At 38.1% G+C, this 19758-nt stretch overlaps 1 protein-coding gene across 1 annotated transcript in view; it reads left to right on the top strand.

Annotated features, from left to right (window-relative positions):
* Positions 1 to 13584, top strand: part of PDE6C (phosphodiesterase 6C) — a 38101-nt gene extending 24517 nt beyond the window's left edge. The window contains exons 12-22 of the mRNA XM_070944940.1: positions 1256 to 1402; positions 3492 to 3599; positions 3876 to 3985; positions 6747 to 6834; positions 6975 to 7075; positions 7527 to 7634; positions 7726 to 7789; positions 9050 to 9124; positions 9206 to 9289; positions 10972 to 11122; positions 13523 to 13584. Coding sequence (XP_070801041.1) covers positions 1256 to 1402; positions 3492 to 3599; positions 3876 to 3985; positions 6747 to 6834; positions 6975 to 7075; positions 7527 to 7634; positions 7726 to 7789; positions 9050 to 9124; positions 9206 to 9289; positions 10972 to 11122; positions 13523 to 13584 — 1098 coding nt within the window. The remainder of the gene's footprint in view (positions 1 to 1255; positions 1403 to 3491; positions 3600 to 3875; positions 3986 to 6746; positions 6835 to 6974; positions 7076 to 7526; positions 7635 to 7725; positions 7790 to 9049; positions 9125 to 9205; positions 9290 to 10971; positions 11123 to 13522) is intronic.
* Positions 13585 to 19758: the final 6174 nt, after the last annotated feature.

The raw sequence follows: 19758 nt of genomic DNA on the forward strand, positions 1-19758 counted from the left end.
TTTTTATACTGCCCTTCTCCCGAGGGACTCACCACCACAAATAAAAATGAAGGAGAAATTTCCTAAGTGGAGATCAATTAATTAGTGAAATTGCTTGCCTTCAGAAATTGTGGGTGGAGGGGTTCAAGAAGAGACTGGACAACCGTTTTTCCTGAATGGTATAGGACTGTGATGGTGAACCTATGGCACGTGTGCCACCTGTGGCACGCGGAGCCATATCAGTGGGTACGCAAGGATTGCCCTAGCTGAGTTCCAGCATGCATGGCTGGCTCATTTTCAGGCCTTCTGGGCCCACCGGAAGTCAGGGAACAGGCCATTTCCAGCCTCCTGGGGGTTGGGGAAGGCCGTTTTTGCCCTCCCCAGACTCCTAGAAAGCTTCTGGAACCTGGGGAGGGTGAGAAACGGGCCCACTGTGCCATCACGTGCCAAAAGCAGGGGGAGCACGGGGGGGTGTTGCATGTGCGGGGGGGCAGGGCGCATTGAATTATGGGTGTGGGCACACAAGCGCGCGACCTCCCCGTGTGACCCCCGCTTTTGGCACGCGATGGCAAAAAGGTTAGCCATCACTGGTATAGGATCTCCTGCTTGAATAAGGATTGGATTAGAAGACCTTCAAGGTCCCTTCCAACTCTCTTATTCTGTAATTCCCAATTAGCAATATTTGACAGCTGGAGAGCATGACCTGAAAAGTGCCATTAATCCCCTGCTTGTCAGGCTTCTTAAAGCATCAGACTGCTCATTGTAATAAGTAACTGGATTAAGGAGCCCTTTACAATTATACAGAATCATTTTCTTAGGAGGCTAGTCATAATTTTCCATTCTGCTTCTTTTCCTGAAATTGTGGACCTTAGGGCTAAAGGCTCAATGCACAAACAGGGTCTATTTGATGAGCCAGATTTTGTCTGAAGGGGCACTGATTTAGCCAATTTGTTTTAAAATATATCTTCATCTTATAGCAAATGATCTGGATATTTCAGACGATCTTTTCTTTAAGTTATATCTCACAGAAACTACCAGGTAGCGATAAATTTCACTACCATAAAATATTTTCCTTGCAAAAATAATTCATAATTATCGAATAGGTTAATTTTTTTCAGACATGCCGCTTGAAACCTGAGAATTCTGCATAGGTGATCATTCCAAGCGGCTAGCGCTCCCCCTAACAATAAATACTGAGGAAGGTAATAAATAAAAGATACTCACAATATCTTTTACCTGTCCAACTGAGGTTATCTTGCTTTTTCTCCTTCAACAGGCAGAAGAATTGCCCGAGCCAGAGGGCGTTGAACTCTATGAATTTCGCTTCAGCGACTTCCCCGTTACAGATCATGACTTAATCAAGTGTGGCATACAAATGTTCTTCCAGTTAAAAGTTGTAGAGAAATTCAAAGTACCAGCAGAGGTCAGGTTCATTTTGTCTCCTCCCCCCACCCCATAAAGATGGTTCAGGATGAAATCCATGACATGTGACCTTTGCCAATGGATATTGATTTCACAATAGCACAATAGGCCTACCTGAGGGGAGAATGTACTAGAAAACACATTCTAGACGTGACATAAAAGGGTCCCTGATCAGGGATGGGCTTCAGAACCTTTAGCAACAGGTTTACTGCCCTGTTGATGGGTGGGTATGGCCGTGGTGGGGGTGGCCTAGTCAGCTGCCTGCACCATAGCAGGGAGGACATTTTTCGCCCTCCCCAGGCTTCAGAGGCTTTTCACGAGCCTCCGGGAGGGCAAAAACTGCTTCCCCCAGGATCCAGAGGCCCTCCAGAGGCCGGAAACAGGCCCGTTTCCGGACTTCCAGAACTTCCAGGAGGCCCATTTTTTGCCCTCCCAGACCTTTTGCGTAGCCCTGCACTTACCTGGAATGATGAACGGGCCATGTGGAGACTCCTGGGAGTGGAGGGGGGGTGTGGGAATGGCCAGCCAGGGGTGGCATTTGGGGGTTTGCTGAACCCTGGCCATTCTTGGTTAGAGAATCGCCTGAACCCTGCCAAACCCCCAGGAGCCCACCCCTGTCCCTGATGAGACCCCCACTGGATTTCAGAAGGAATTTGGGGTTATTCCTAAGGCTCTGATACATGATTCAATGCCCTGTTAGTCACGCCTTGGATTGAGGGGATGTGACGTCCTTACATGGGAATGTGCTTCGGCAGACTCCTACTGCATGCGGATCTGGAAAAATAGCTGTATTTCAAAAGTAGTTGGGGAGATGAATTTTTCAAGAGGCAACTGGACTTTCTGGTTTTTGTTTGAAGATGTTTCGCTTCTCATTCAGAGCTGAAAGAGCTTCTTGGATGAGAAGCGAAACGTCTTTAAAGAAAAAACAGAAAGTCCAGATGACTCTTTAAGAAAAAGCACCTTTGGGACAACCAGGACCTGGATGATTGAGAATCCTCATAGACATCTGGGGAGATGAAGCAAAAGAGCACCTAGAGTGCTATAAGAGGGAGAACAAAGTGAATCCAATCGAGCTTTTATGAAGGGTTATCTTGGCACGATAAGAATGGCAAAATCTAATTATTTTCCCATTCCTACTGTACCCATAAGGGGCCCAATGGCTCAGCAGTTAAAAAAGCTGAGCTTTTCAGCTGGAAAGCTGACAGTCCGGGTTTGAGACCCGAGCGCCATGCAACAGGGTGAGCTCCAGTTCCTGCCCCATTTCCTGCCCACTTAGCAGTTTGAAAGCAGGCAAATGTGAGTAGATAAATAGGTACCACTTTGGTTGGATGATAAGAGCATTCTATGTGCTTTTGGTGTATAGCCATGCTGGCCACATAGTCTTGGAAAATATCTGGGCGACACTGGCTCCCTCAGCCAAGAAAAGGAGATGAGCACCGCACCGCGGTCCCATATAACACCTCTCCTGCGCCAGCTGCGCTGGCTCCCAGTGGTCTTCCGGGTGCGCTTCAAGGTGTTGGTTCTCACCTTTAAAGCGCTCTATGGCTTAGGGCCAGGGTATTTACGAGACCGCCTTCTGCTACCGATAACCTCCCACCGGCCAATACGCTCTCACAGAGAGGGCCTCCTCAGGGTGCCGTCGGTCAAGCAATGTCGGCTGGCGGCCCCCAGGGGGAGAGCCTTCTCTGTGGGGGCACCCGCCCTCTGGAATGAGCTTCCTCCCGGAATACGACTGATCCTGGATTTCCGCACTTTCCGTAAGGCCCTGAAGACGTTTTTATTTCAGCAAGCCGGCCTAGACTAATTAGGTTTTTTATGGGTTAGTTTTTAATTATATAGCGTTGGGGTTTTAAATTGGGGGCCAATTGATTTAATTTATTTTAGTTATCTTAACTTTTATATTGTATGTATTTTCATTTCGGCTGTTCATTGCCCTGAGTCCCTAGGGGGAGAAGGGCAGTATATAAATTCAAATATAAATAAATATAAATACATAAAAATTTCACTGTGACCATTAAAGTTGTTATCTTATACAATGTTCAGAAGTACCATACAATGGTAAGAGAATGGAATGTCTCCATTTTTCGCAGGTACTCACAAGATGGATGTACACAATCAGAAAAGGATATCGTGACATCACTTACCACAACTGGCGGCATGGATTTAATGTCGGACAGACCATGTTTGCTCTTTTAATGGTATCAGTTGTTTCTTTGGATCTAAGCCTTAATTTCCTTTTCATTATGATGGATGGATACATAGGTAGACAGAGATAGACAGACAGACAGACAGACAGACAGACAGACAGATAGATAAATGGATAGATGGATGGATGGATGGATGGATGGATATGATATGCTGTATACTGTAGAGATATAGATGTAGATATAGATATATACTATATAGATATAGATATACATGTACATGTACATGTAGATATAAAGAAATGATTATAAAGGTCTCTCTTTTTATAGACTGGTAAGTTAAAGAAATATTACACTGACCTAGAAGCCTTTGCTATGGTATCTGCAGCTTTCTGCCACGATATTGATCATAGAGGAACCAACAACTTATATCAAATGAAGTGAGTGGTACATTTCTTTGTATCTTTGATTACTAAAGAATGAGTTATTTCGTGTCATTATAAAACATTTCATGCTTAAACTAGCATTCTTGTGTATCCTTGACTAGAAAGACTATGCAAAGCTCTGGGAAGGCCACAAGTCGGTCCAAACAATTCTGTCCAGTAGAACTCTACAGCCAAACTCAACACTAATACTTGAATCTGGAGTTCAATGTCATCAATATGCTGATGATTCTTAGCTCCATCTCTCCTTTCCACCTGAATTAGTATTAAGTATGGAAATTCACAGCTGCTGAATATAGGGTTCTACTTAGCTACTGCAGTAGTTGATAGTCAGGGAGTACAACCCTTACATGACTTTTCTCTTTAAGGTGGAATGGGGATGGAGAGAAAACTTGTTCGTCTCCCTCATTCCTGAACATGGAATATGAAAACCTGCTATGCTTCACCCAAGGCTTGGTGCTTTTATTTGTGGCCTACTATAATAGTACTGTGGTGCCTGCTTTTAAATGTCATCTTCAGACGTGGGTGTAGCTTTGGCTACCCTCAATCAATAACTTCTACTGGGAGAGAGACACAATGAGTGCTGGACATTGGGGCAAGCCTAGATGCTGATCCTCTTTGATCCCTCAGTGGTCTTTTGAGACCCCCGGGAAGGGGATATTGTTGGACTGTCCTAGGGGGTATGTGTGGAACTGGAGGGTAGTTCCATCCTTAGCTGCAGAATTGCCCCAAGGTGTGGAATAGATTTTTGCTTGGTCCATGTCACCCAATTTGTGGATTCCACTGGATTCAATTCTCTACCCTTTGTTATTTGATATCTACATCTGTGCATCCTCCAGATCTGGAGTTCAATGTCATCAATATGCTGATGATTCTTAGCTCCATCTCTCTTTTCCACCTGAATGAGGAAAGGTTGTGTGGTTGCTATTATTTATTTATTATTTATTTATTTTGTCTCATTTCTATGCCGCCCAAATCCCAAGGGACTCTGGGAGTTGTTAGATAGTGGTCTGAAGGCAATGATGGGTGAGGCCCTAGGAACTGAAGCTGAATCAGAGAAGAGGTATTTGGATAGATGGAATTGTGAAGTCAATCTGCTTGGATAAGATCATACTACTTCTGAAGGAACATGGCACAACTGGGGATCTCTCTCTCCTTTGTATTCTCCAATCCATTCAGCTGGAAAAGCCCTGGGTTTCAGCTTTCTGGTAGCCAGGAGGAGAGCATCTCCACAACAACATCCTTATTATATAATTCTTTCCTGAAAGATGCTTAGCTGGGAATCTGATTTAAAAAAAAAAAAGTTAAAAGAGATAACCATCTACTCAGGAATTTGTGAGATAACCAGTCCAAAGCTGGATGATTTTTAGATGATTTTAAGTATATTTTAAAGAAGGAAGCCACTATTAATTTTCTTGCCAATTTTATTGTGTGTAGGTGCACTCATGCATGTGTAATTTTTATTTTAAAAAATTAAAAGAATAAAAACAATGCAAACTCTGAAAGAGAAAACGTAACAAAAGCAAAATAATAAGTAAATAAAAAAGGTGGAAAGAAAAAGCAGTTATAAAGAAGCAGATTCTGCTCTTCTTAACAGTCCCATTTATATTTTACCTTATTTCTCTAAGAGTGTATTGCAATTTCCTTCTTTCATAAGTTTTATTTATTTCTTAAACTTCTCTGAGCTTCTCTGGAAGTGAGAGACGTATAAATCATAATCATGATGAAGGCAATAATAATTTTTAAGGGGACTTTTTATTTGCTGAATTAAAAATAACTGAAATGAAAACAACTTGGTATTAAGGTTGTTAATATAATCTGACACATCAGTTACATCTCAGAGGTTTGCAAATGGTGGAGAACAATTAGATGGCTGATCTAATAGTCACTGCTGGCCCAAGAAAATTGTCTCTGGGGTCTCCAGCGGTGATTGCTGAGATCTCCTGAGCTTTTGGCAATTGCCCATATTGAGCTCAAAAGTTCTGGAATCAGAAACTGACTAGAAAGAAGGTCTGTTGTTGGGACTTCGTTGATAAGAAACCACGAAAAGCTCTATATCAGAAGTGGGGAATTTACATGTAAGCAAGCGTAATGTTAAATAAATACATAGATGCCATTGGAGGGGTATAAATGACCTTTGAAGAATGGGCCAATTGTTTTGCCACATGAAGACCAGTGGAAGTCAATGGGCAAAATATATGTCATGAGCTTTGCAGAGCTGAAAGCACCTGTTTTGTTCCTCAAAATTTAACAGATCAACTTGCTTTGGGATTAGATTTCCATGAATTTTAAGAGATAAAATAGGTCTGTTAAACAAGGCCTTAATGCATCTTTTTTGCCCCTAGTCTTCTCAAATAAGGAGATATTCCAGGGACATTATGGGCATGCAAAATGAGTGATGCGGTGCCTAAAGGTAGAGCTCTGGTTTCACAATCAGGGGGTTGTGAGTTCAATCCTAGGTACAGGCAGATATTTCTCTCTCTGGGCACAATGAGAATGTATCTGCTGAACAAGCTCGCATTGATGACAGGAAGGACATCCAGACAGTAAACACTCAGATCCATTCAGTTGCCCAGACTCCACCCCGCAAGGGATTATGGGATCATTAAAAGAAGAAGATGATGATTCTGGGCGTGCAAAAATAATGTTCCTTCTATTCCTCAGGTTGTTCACTACTGTTCTTAGAATGTGCAAAGATTTGGGCAAACCCCACCCCCCCAAAACCTGATATATTCTCAATCCTTTAATGTTTCACCAGGACAGCAGCTCCATTGGCAAAACTCCATGGCTCTTCCATTTTAGAAAGGCACCATCTAGAGTACAGTAAAACCCTGCTACAAGATGAGGTCTGTGCTTATTTTCATTCATTTGGTACATAAAATATTCCTACTAGCTATAGCCAAACAATAGCATTCCTCTATGGAGGAAATGCTATTTTTCTATTTTGGGAGCAATACTGACTTGCAAAAATATCTTTATTCTGCAGAGTTTAAACATCTTCCAAAATCTAAATAAACGCCAGCATGAAAATGTTTTACATATATTTGAAATTTGCATCATAGCAACTGACTTGGCTCTGTATTTCAAGTAAGTCCCTGATTTCCTATTACCAAACAATGAAATCTTATGCACATTAACATTACTGCATTTTGTTATAGTCTAATTTTAAAGAGCCCTTTTGTTTTGCTCTTTTGTGGTTTTAATCATTGTCAAAGGCAAGTTAAATGATATAAAACCTTAACAATTGAATTCATCTGTGACTATGTCCGGTTTAAACATCTGCATATCTACTCATCATAAAAACAATTGCATTCCAATGTACTTTCTGTAATATTTCTACTTAAAAACCCAATGTAAATACAATACTGAGATTTAATAAGAAAGCTCAGCATGATTTAAGCATCAGGGCACTATGATACTTAAAATATAGCATGATATATATGAAGGTGAAAGTTCAAACTCTTCACACAATACTGGAAGTTGAAGCAGACCCTCAAAAATGTGACATATGTATCACAAAAGTTACTGTTTTTCTCAGGAAAAGGACTATGTTTCAAAAAATAGTGGATGTCACTGAAAAAATGGAAGATGAGAATGAAGCAATTAAATACATAACTATGGACCCTACCAAAAAAGAAGTAGTCATGTAAGTAGATTTAATGTTTCTCTTCCTACAATATGGAATGTGCTGATTTTTTTTTAAAAAAAATGTCTAAATCTATTATTTTTATTTAAAGGGCTATGATGATGACTGGTTGTGACCTTTCTGCCATCACTAAACCTTGGGAGGTGCAAAGTAAGGTGGGCACCATAAGAATCAAGCAAAACTCAGAATTTAACGTATGATCTTCAGTCTATTTGTTCTACTTGCAAAGCAATTTAGATATAATGCAACATAGGAGAAATCTGACATGTTTTTTTAAGGAAGCAAAACTCCCTTACGAATCCTTCCAGTTCAGACCAAAGCCCAATCTAGCCCTGAGGTACACCATCTATTTCAGACTAAAGGCCATACTGGACTCTGAATGCTGACAGCTGTATTACGCCAAATCAGATCAAAATCTAAGTTGGTGTAATACAATGCAAGTTACCGGTAATTCATTTAATGAACTTAATACAGGGACCATATTACTATTTGTATATTTTAATGATTCCCCCCTTTGGGTCAATTTAAAATTACAAATAAATGGCAAATTTTAGTTGAGCTGAAAGAAGGGAAATTTACACACAAACTTTTCGAGATCTGCCTGTCCTGATAGCTGTCATCAAACATTTCTGCTAAGCCCGTTGCTAAGAAAATCTTATCTTTTTTTATTGTCCCATTAATTGTCAATTAGGCCTGTCTTTGGCTGTTTTTCTACCTGTCATGTCCAATCCCTCTTTTGAGCTATTGATCGCACAACTATGATATGCAGCGAATTGTGTGGTGAGGACCACATTACTTATTAATGTGGAACTTGCTTGACAACTATCTGATCATGGTTTAAATGAGAACCCATTTTTAGCAGTGAAAACAAGGAACACATTTATTACTTAGAATGTACATCCCCTTAACATGTTCTGCTTAAGAAATAGTCTCCACCCATGTTTACCGACCATTTCATCACTTCTATAACTATTTTCTTTCTGTTAACATTTTCTAAAAATAAAAACAAGGTTCTAAAGCAGCAGTCCCCAATCTTTCCAGATTCCTGCACGGGAGGAGGGGAGCGGGGATGGTTTTTATGTGAGTGGTGGGCGAGTGAATGGAGCTTCACATGTGGGTGGAAGCACTTGCCACTTGCATGAGTGGAGCAGCGCATGCCCACCCATGCTCAACTGCCACTTGTGCAACCCAGTTCCGAACAGGACGCAGCCCGGTAGTGGGCTGCAGTCCTAGGTTTGGAGACCCATTTCTAAACAGTTAGCATTTTTTCCATAGAAAAAAATCCTTTTCTCTGTCCTTTTCTACAATATCCTTTTATATGGAGCAATGCATGCTTTGATGGAGGACATGTCTAATTACTCTACTAGCTGACAACTATTGCAAAAAACATAAAATTAATTGTTATCCATTCTCAGGTTGCTTTGATGGTTGCAAGTGAATTTTGGGAGCAAGGTGACCTTGAACGAACTGTCTTACAGCAACAGCCAATTGTAAGCATCTTACACAGCATGTATTCAATCTTAAAAAATAAGATTACATGCTCACTAATTACTTTCTTCAACTCTTTCTAGCCTTTGATGGACAGAGCCAAGAAGGATGAATTACCTAAGCTTCAATGTGGTTTCATTGATTTTGTATGTACCTTTGTGTATAAGGTAAGGGATAACTTCATATCATTCCATTTTATTATGTATATTCTTATATAGAAATACAAAATATAAGATTAAAACTGCACAGAGCTGTTTTTGATGAAAAGACAAGATGTTAATTAAACAACCAAGCAAATATATTGTACATATAAGCTCATATATTTGTGAATGCCCTGAAATGTTGAATCTCCAAAGTATTTCCTACAAGTGTTAATATATTTTCCAGTCAAGTGTCAAACCACATGTATTACATTCAGTAAAGCCAGAATATGCTTGTATTAAAACAAACAAATATTTAGGAAAACATTCCCAAATTCCAAAGCTACATCTTCCTCTTGACTGGTGAGTTCAGTATTTGATGCAGGACAGGTTGAGACAAACTGGCAGTAGACATACATATTATCTCCTGTATTTTTATATTAGAAGTGTTAGCATCATTCTAGCGTTGTGTGTGGGAATCAACAATAGAACCTAAAACAGTGAACTATAATAAAGGAAGGAACTCTTAAGTGCCAACGGAAAACCTGCTGATATAGAATGAATGAGCTGGAAGGGATTTGGAGGTTTTCTAGTCCAGCCCCCTGCTAAAGCAGGAGAACCTATACTATTTCAGATAAGTGACTGTCTAAAATCTTCTTTAAAACATCCAGTGATGAGTCCATCTTAATATGCTATTCCTGGTATGTGATGTTTTGTATACATACAGAGAAAGAAGCACTCTTGTAAGCTTTGACTTTTAGGCTTGCTGTCAAACATCAGCCATAATACTAATGACTGTTTTGAACAATATGCAGGTTGCATTACACAAATGGCTATTTTATATGTGAAAGTATGGCTGAAATATTTCTGCACCTATATTGGTTCACACTGTCAGGAAGTTTCTCCTTAGTTTTAGGTTGCTTCTCTCTTTGTTCAGTTTCCATCCATTGCTTCTTGTTTTGCCTTCTGTTGCTTTGGAAAATACATTGCCCCCCCTTAAAAGCCTGTTGCCTATCACACTCTTGGGCAAAGCATGTGAGCCATTTCCTCCTTTCAGTGGTCCATGAAAGTGCATCTATAGTATGTAGATAATAAAGGTGAAAAAAGGTGAACAACATTTTTATAGAACTATAGATATGTTGAGGCTGGGTGTGACAAGGAATGGCTGGGAGGGGAGGAGCCAGGCGAGGCACCCCTTGACGTGAATGACATTGAGTTGGCCATGTCTACCCAGTAACATGACCACCAAGCCACGCCCGCTGTCACATGACCATCAAGCCACACCCACAAAATAAGCCACGCCCACAGAACCGGTAGTAAAAAAATTTAGAACCCACCCCTGGATGAGTGCCCATGATTTCTGAAGGCAAGCTATTCCACTGGTTAATTGTCCTCACTGTTAGGAAGTTTCTCCTTAATTCCAGGTTGCTTCTCTCTTTGATTAGTTTCCAACCATTGTTTCTTGTCCTGCCCTTCGGTGCTTTGGAGAATAATTTGGTATAAAGTTATTGATATAGGTATAGGTATAAAGTTTCCTTGTGTAATATATGTTACAAATGCATCCCTGAAGAAAAATATTGGGTTGATAAGATTTTTCAATCCTCTTTGTTATCCAATAAAGATTTTTCTAAGTATAAAAAATGCATTCTGTTGCTACTGCTAATCTTCTGTTTCAATGGTAAATATATGAAGCTCCACTATTTCTTTAGGAATTCTCAAGGTTCCATAAAGAAATTACACCAATGCTTGATGGTCTTCAGAACAACCGAGCGGAATGGAAAGCTCTAGGTGATATTTATGACGCGAAGATGAAAGCTCTCGAAGAAGAAAAGCAAAAGCTAGGAGGAGATGGCAAGAAAGGTTAGGCATATAGAAATGTGCTGATTCAGGCAATCCATGGGTACATACAAACATTTCCATAACATTGAGAATTTTTGCTGAGTTTGGAACTTAAGGTACCAAATGTAGTTTTAATTGATATAATTTCATGGTCTGCAGTACATTCCATCAGTTCTTTGCTGCAACAGATTAACTCAGCTATCTTTGGGGATTAATGTAAATAATGACAAATCATAATGAGCAAAATATAAATATCCCAGGAGTCCACTAAAGGAAGAAAGTTTAAATTGGTTTAGATAGAAGATTCTGGAACAATATGAAGCAATACAGCAGAAAATCAGCCAAAATTCACAATCTCTTGTTTTAAAGTCTGTGCTAAATAGAATAGAATAGAATAGAATAGAATAGAATAGAATAGAATAGAATAGAATAGAATAGAATAGAATAGAATAGGAGTTGGAAGGGACCTTGGAGGTCTTCTAGTCCAACCCCCTGCTTAGGCAGGAAACCCTACACCACTTCAGACAAATGATTATCCAATATCTTCTTAAAAATTTCCAGTGTTGGAGCATTCACAACAAGGAAGGAAGGGAGGGAGGGAGGGAGGGAGGGAGGGAGGAAGGAAGGAAGGAAGGAAGGAAGGAAGGAAGGAAGGAAGGAAGGAAGGAAGGAAGGAAGGAAGGAAAATACTAATTCACTTTGGGGAGAATCCATCTGAATGCAATCCTAATATAGTATATTTTAGAGGGACAGTAAAGCAGCAAATTAAAAAAAGAGTGCAGACAAACCAAAACTACAGAAATAAGGTATACCAATTTTGAATCACTGTATTTTTACCAATATCATACTTAAATAAATCACAGCTGAAAAATGTTATATGTTAATCATTTTGAATCAGTCAGCTTTCTAAGTTCAAAAAGTTAAAATTCTAAATTAGTCTGGGTTTAAGGTTGTGGAACTTAAAACTATGAACATGGTATGATTTAATGAGAATGGGCTTTCTGAATTAATTCCAATTTGTGCTACTACAGTTTTTTTTAATATTTCATTTTCATTTTTTATTTTTTTTACTCTATCTTGCACATGTTTGAGGCCACAATCCAGACTATCCTGAACATGCGATTGGATCTCTATAACAATGTCTGTAATTTACTTTGACATTTTTCAGGCCGTTAATGACACTCATGAAAAATCCAGTGGCCCCAATCCAACCAAGGCTTTCCCATAAGTAGCTCTATTTGTTTACTTTGGAAGTATAAATCAGCCACCAGTAAGAAATCATCAATTCACTTATATCTCTTTTTGTTATGAGTAGATGATGTTTTTCTGAAGTACATTATTTCCCTGGGCATGATCTCCAATTATATTTCTACTTTGCTGATATATAATTGGTGTTAGATTAAAATGATAGGCTGATAGCTGAGTTGGAGAATGAAGAAATTCAACACTAGCATTGTCCAAGGTTTGTCATTAAATCCTTCCCCCCGCATCTTTTGTGGAACATCTAGCAACCTTTCTGAGAACCCTAGTTGAGAAAGGCTGATATGTACTATATGTACTATTCTGATAGCTTCCATACTGTATATTCCTTTCTTCAACTACTGAGTAGCAGGTTCTACACAGCTGCTAAAGTTAATGCCCCGTATATATATTAGTTATCTAAAGGTTTATTTCCTGGTAGTTGGTTTGAACCCCACAGAATAACATTAGGCTACCCACACCTGATAAGGCCCAAATAGGATGAAAACAGCCATGCTTCTTGCTGTTAATGTACCATTAATTATGTTGTGCAATGCACACCCTTTAAAAATAAATAAAATACAGTTAAATGGACCATTACAACAGGAAGTTTGGGAGAAAAATAAATAAGTAAAACACCTCAAAATTCAAGTGAAAATTATACTGTTAATTATACTTCAGCATTTCAGCAGATAGGTCATGGATCAAGTTTCCATACAGATGAAAAGGAACAAAAATAACATAGTAACATAGTGATTCCCAGTCTTCAAATTTAAGTTAAATTCTAATGTTGGTAATGCTAATGTAAGTAAATCAGAAAAGAGCTATTTATCATGGAAAAAAAAAGCATAACAAATACAATCTGGTGTAATCATTTCAAATCAACTAAGAGAAAAGTTTATATTGGTCAAGTACTAAATAGGATTATATTGCCCTATCACTTAATTTTATGTTCCAAAATGTCCACTGAGACCTGTTGCATTATGTTTTATACATCTGATAATTAATAATTTGTTATAATGGAAAAATTGCACCAGAGTGCATTCCAATGTTGTCAGAAGTGAAAATGGGTTGAACTTTCAAATGATAGATGATTCTTCTGATGCTATGGTACACATCAATAAACCACTTCAAAAATTAAAATGCATGCATATTTATACCTATTTTTTTGCATTTTATTAGAAGAAGATGCTGGAAATGGAGAATCAGCAGATGGCAAATCAAAAACATGTGTAATTTTATAATTAAATGCAAGAGCATTTCTGCTACAATCAAGAAATCTATCAACATTTTCAGTGAGGTCAAGGATTTCTGTCAATCTAATGGAGCATAAACTGTTCAGTCTTTATTCATCTACAATGGAAATGGAACATTTTCACCAAAGGAAAGTGGAACATTTTAAAGAAATGGATAACCTGAGATTACTTTGTCAAAAGTGATTGTGGACTCATTTCTTGGTTGCTGCTATTCTCAATTAACAGTCTTTATTTAATATATTAAACCCTGTGAACTTTCAGGAAACTATAATTTACACAACTTTCACTTAATTTCATATGATAAAATTCTGTACTGCACAATACAGAGCACTGCAATTGTAGCACTGTAATTATTAATGCACAGAAGTAAGTTTTATATTATGTTTAGTTACTTCCCCTGGAATAATTGCTGTTCTTATACTTTTACTATTACCAATAAAGTTATAGCTCATGTCATTTTGAAAGTTCTATTTTTAGCATAAGCTTATGGCTAGAAACAGGTTTACTTCAAAAAATATATCTAAAGCCAGCAAAAGGATAAGGATTCTAATACAGAGAGTGTTCAATTTACAACCGTCATTGAGCCTGGAATTATGGTTGTAAGTCATTGTAGTCGTAAGTCGAGGCATCACACAATCAGACCTGATTATATATGTATGTGTGTGTGTGTGTGTGTGTGTGTGTTTTTCTTCTAGCCAGGTTTTCCCTACGTAACCAAGGTTTTTTGTAGCTCCAGCTCAGTAGAATCACATCTACTCAGTTCTGGACTTTTTTCCTTTCTAACAGCTAGCAAGCTCTAACTGCTAGGTGGGAGACCTAAATAGATCCATTTCTAGCTCATTTGCTTTCATCAGTAGGCCACACCCATATCTTATGTATCAATTTTCTTACTTCTTCGTAGGGTTTATGTGTGTTTTTCTTCTAGCCAGGTTGATACTGTACAGGGAGGATACATAAGATATGGGTGTGGCCTACTGATGAAAGCAAACAAGCTAGAAATGGATCTATTTAGGTCTCCCACCTAGCAGTTAGAGCTTGCTAGCTGTTAGAAAGGAAAAAAGCCCAGAACCGAGTAGATGTGATTCTACTGAGCTGGAGCTACAAAAAACCTTGGTTACGTAGGGAAAACCTGGCTAGAAGAAAAACACACATAAGCCCTACGAAGAAGTAAGAAAAAAAAAATATATTGCAGTGGTTGTTAACAGTGTGATTGTTAAGTGAATCCATTTTTCACAATCAGCATTTTTGCCAAAAACTGGAAGTAATGCCAGAAACTGACAAAAAACATTGCAAATCATGGTTATGTGAATGGGGGATGCTGCAAACAAGCCATAAAAGTATTTTGGTTGATTTTTCAGTTTAGCCTACAAATGTTGTATTGACTCAGGCAAATGAATTATATCTTTTATAATTATATCTACTGTATATAATTGTCTCTTTGATAGTAATTACACATTATTTCCACATTAAGGGGTGTTTAAAACAATCCAAATGGAAAATTACAAGCTGGAAGTTTTTCAATGGTAATTTGTCTTTCCCAAAACTAAAAAGAATGGGAAAACCTGCTAACTGTCATTAGCTGCCTGCTCATGAAATCTAATAACGGATTTTTATGTCTCCATATTGATTGAATTCATCACCCAATCTAAATGGATGAATCATTTTCAGAGGCAGCTTAAGACAACAGGGCAATGGAGAGAAATTCCATTACGATCTGCTCTGTAATAAGTCTCCCAATATAAACAAGGTTACAGAAATGATAAGACTACCCAAGCATGGTAATACCTAACAGTTCTGCCATTTTGTTTTTCTATCTTGAAATATAGAACATGTCCTTTAGAATAAAGATGGAATTATTTCCCCCTTTCACGATGGGCAGCTAAATGTTTCCTGTATATTTTAAAGATAATGACCATGGGTAACCAGGTTATAGGCCTGTTCCATTAATTTGTTGCTGTTGTAGCTCTATACTTATTTCATTCGTTCGTTCCTTTATTTGTAAGCTGCCTCATCTAATGATTCTAGGTGGCTGGCACAAGATAACTGTATAATGTAGAACTAAAATGGAGCCGAGATATAAATATCCATGTTTTTCTTTACAAAATATAGTTACAAGAGGATATTTGCTTGTACATGATTGAATTAGATCAGCAGGTGCAGAGGTGTTTCAATAACTGCACTACAAAGTTCTACAAGAAAGTTAGCCTCCAAAACAGACAGATTTTAATAGGGTTTGGATGAGCAGCTATCGCAAACAGCTCTTGTAAAGCTCTTGAGAGACCAGTTAGATAGATGTATACGGGCTGCCGCTTATTGGATTTGACTGCCATCTTGCAACGTGTCAAAGAATTAACCTTTAAATCCATCTTCTTATGTAAAGAATCTCTCAAAGAAGACTACCTTTCTTTGCCGTTTGAGGACATCCTAGTTTAGCCTTGTTTCACCCTTACTTCTGTATACATGCACCCTTACTTCTGTGAAAAATGCAGTTTACTTTAAGTAGTACTTTGAGAGTCAGTCCTTTGAGAATCTGGGTGAAGAAACAAAGTCCGCAATGCCACTTTACTTCTTGTAGGATATATCATCAACTGTTTGCCAAGGTTTCTCTCTGCCCCTTATTACCCCATACAGAATCAAAGTGAAGTTATTCCCAAGTCTATTTCTCACCCTCTCTCCCTTCTTAGGGCTAAAGTATCATTTACTGCCTTGTTAATTTGCTAAGGGTTCTTCAATAGCCAACTTTATCTGTGGTTTTCTCTGCACGGAGTGAGATATTTGAACATTCATCCAAGTTCTGCATTATACAACAAGGATGGAATCAAGAATCTGATTAGATGGCACATTCAACTGTTAGCTTTTAAAGTGATAGTCACCTTTCTTTGAATACCATTTTATGTTCACAGATGTGCCCTACGTTGATTTCAAGTGTAATGAAAGCACTTCATCTCACTTTGCTCAAGATACTAGGACTGTGCAAAGCATTCAAAAGATGGGCTTCACATCAGCGACAGAACAAGGAAAGTACCCCCTAGATTTTGCTGTAGTTGTCAGCTTCACTTTTGCCGAGACATCTTCAGTTTGCCATCTCTCTCCAGGAAGTCACATCTTTCCAAGGTTTATGCTTGGAAAGGTTTCCAAAGTTTCCAGGAAAGATACAATTGTGATTTGCCCCCTAGCTTCCCATGAAACATTGGTTTGCCTTCAAGACTGAAATGCTGCCCAGCAGTATTAATCACCCCCCTTTAATGGCAAACTCAGGTGGCTGACTGCCAGTACAATGATAGCCAACACAGAATTGCTGAGAAACCAGAGGAGACAATCAAAAGAAAGAAGCATATTCACCTGAGGAAAAGGGAACTGGAAATATGGTGGATACTAGCAAAAAAAGGTACCGGTATTTATAGACTTATTTATAGATTTTTTTAAAAGGTTGATGGGAATAATTCTGATTGTTTATTACTATTATAAGGGGACTGGAAGCTAAAACATATGAAGAATGGGTTACAGGAACTGGTAATGGATAGTGTAGTGAAGAGAAGGACCAGGGGAGACATGATAGCAGTGTTCCAATATTTGAGGGGCTGCCACAGAGAGGAGGGGGTCAAGTTATTTTCCAAAGCACCTGAAGGCCAGACAAGGAATAATGGATGGAAACTGAACAAGGAGAGATTCAACCTGGAAATAAGAAGAAATTTTCTGACAGTTAGAACAATCAACCAATGGAACAGAAGTTGCCTTCAGAAGTTGTAGGAGCTTCATCACTGAAAGCTTTCAAAAAGAGACTGGACTGCCATCTGTCAGAAATGGTGTAGGATCTCCTGCACCTCCTGGGTGGAGGTTTGGACTAGATGATCTATGAGGACCCGTCCAAATCTGTTATTATAATTCACAATGTGAAATCACATTTCTGGAATTGCTGGTATTGGCCTTCTTATGCACTGAGTTCTTCCCCAAAACCTAGGGTATCATAATGCATCGGCAATGTGCATCTTAAGCAGTGTGGCCTTTTGTAATTCACAGGAGGAAAATTTGTCAGTGTGCCTATTTTCTAAAGGCTATTTAAGACTTTTGATTTGACACCCAGTGTCTGATAATCACTGAGACCATCACAGCTAGTTTATGCAGTAATTTTTCCATTTCAATTTGTAGTTCTCAATTCTTTTTTTTTCTTCTCTAATTCTTTATTTTCTGTTCTACTATCTCCTGGTATTGCCACATCAATTATCCACACTTTCTTCTTTTCAATGAGTTAAATCTGTGTGTTAAGTGTCAAGACTGTATTTGTTTTTATTCAGAAATTTCACAATATTTTAACCTGTTTATCTATGACTACTTTTTCAACCATATGATCCTACCATTTTTCATTGCTGGCACATGATAATTTTTACAGATATTCCAAATGAATCATGTTGGTGACAATGTTATATTGTTGTTTATAATTAATCTTCTTAGACAAGCCAAGTATAAGATATACAGTTTCTTCTGCTTCTTTGCACAATCTGCACTTCAAATCACTTGATGATTTTTCATCTCTGGCTTTGATTGAATTAGTTCAAATAGTTTCGTCTTGAGCTGTCAAATTCGGGGCCTGAGACACTTTTATAAATGTTCTAACTGTAAGCCATTGCCAAGTTTTATTTATATCCAACTTCCCCTCGATTTTTTGTAGAAATTAATCACGTAATGGCATTCCGCTTATTTTTATTACACCATTTCAACATTCTATGTTTTGTTTCCTGTACATTCAATAAGTTCCAACTTTTAATTTGCATCAATACTTGTTCCTGGCTGTCTTTTACATAATCAGTCAATGAATGCTTTTTCTTCTATCAAAATTTGTTTGTCTTGAAATAAACCTCTGCCTCTATTTTTGTGAAGAAGGTATATAATCTATAAGGATGTAATTTATAGTGAATATTCATTAGTTTTCTTGTTATTTGGTCCCAACTGTCCATTTCAGTTGGTGTCCAGTTAATTAGTCAGGCAGTGTTATCACATCAAAGTTATGATCCAGGTATTGATGGCTTTGATAGCATTTTCACCATTCAATTTTGTCTTTAGCAGTTTTCTCAATCTTTGCATGCATTCTTTATTATTCACATTTTTAACATGCCCATGCTTGATATTATTCAGCTATAAAATGCCCAGATACTGGTAGGTTTCATCCTGTTCCTTCTTGATGGTTTGGTCATTTGGCATTTCAGTTCTGTTAGGATATGGTATAAACTTAACAAGTTGTCCAGGCAATATATGTGTGCTATAACTTTAAATGTATTCTGTAACTTTAAATGTAATGCTGAGTAATTGTACTGCTGAGTCATTTTAATGACTAATGACTGCTGACTGACTGCTGACTGCAATTATCATAATTGTACTGTTGAGTCATTGCACTGCTGACTTCACTTATCTTAAGTGGATAATTACTAGTGTAAACTGTATATAAGAAGGAAGCCGAGCTATAGTCATTGTTGGACCTGCTCTCATCATTGCTTGACTTGCTGCTTGACTGGAACTGTTGATTGGAACTGTTACTGTCGTGTGTGAAGACGTGGATGGATATGCTACCAGCGTGATTTGTTACCAGCGTGAATTGCTGTTTATTACCGACTGCTGTTTGTCTGGTAACTTCGGACTGATTTGAATGGCTAAAGACTTGGATTGACTAAAAGACTATGCAATTGTTTTTCACTACAAAGTAAAAGCTTTGTTAAACCAGTTTGTATGTATTGTATTCATTGCTCTCAGTACCGTTTCTCTGTGCACTTACTCTGCTGGTTGGTAATACAACAATATCCTTAACAAGTTCTATTTCTGTTTATGACTTTACCCCAATTTATTGTTCCTGTAGTAGATTTATCTAAACCAATTTCCATTTCTACATATGTGTTTAAAATGCTTACTGTATTTATTAATGACTGGATTTCAATTTCTGGTTTTTCATTAAGCTTCAGATCATCCTTTTGCCTTTTTAGCTAACATCAGCTTCTCTAAACTGATTCTCTTTTCATCATACTCAGTAATACTGAATCTTACTGAAACTTTGAATTACATCTGATTATAATTTTTAAAACTTGGCATGATTAAAAATAAAAACTCCTACCCAAAGTTTTAATTTAAACTAACACTTATAGGTCGATGTGAAAGAGACACAGCGGATAATTT

The sequence above is a fragment of the Pituophis catenifer genome, unplaced genomic scaffold (genome assembly GCF_029215685.1).
Source record: "Pituophis catenifer annectens isolate HBS135680 unplaced genomic scaffold, rPitCat1.0.hap2 SCAF_6, whole genome shotgun sequence".
Lineage (NCBI taxonomy): Eukaryota > Metazoa > Chordata > Lepidosauria > Squamata > Colubridae > Pituophis > Pituophis catenifer.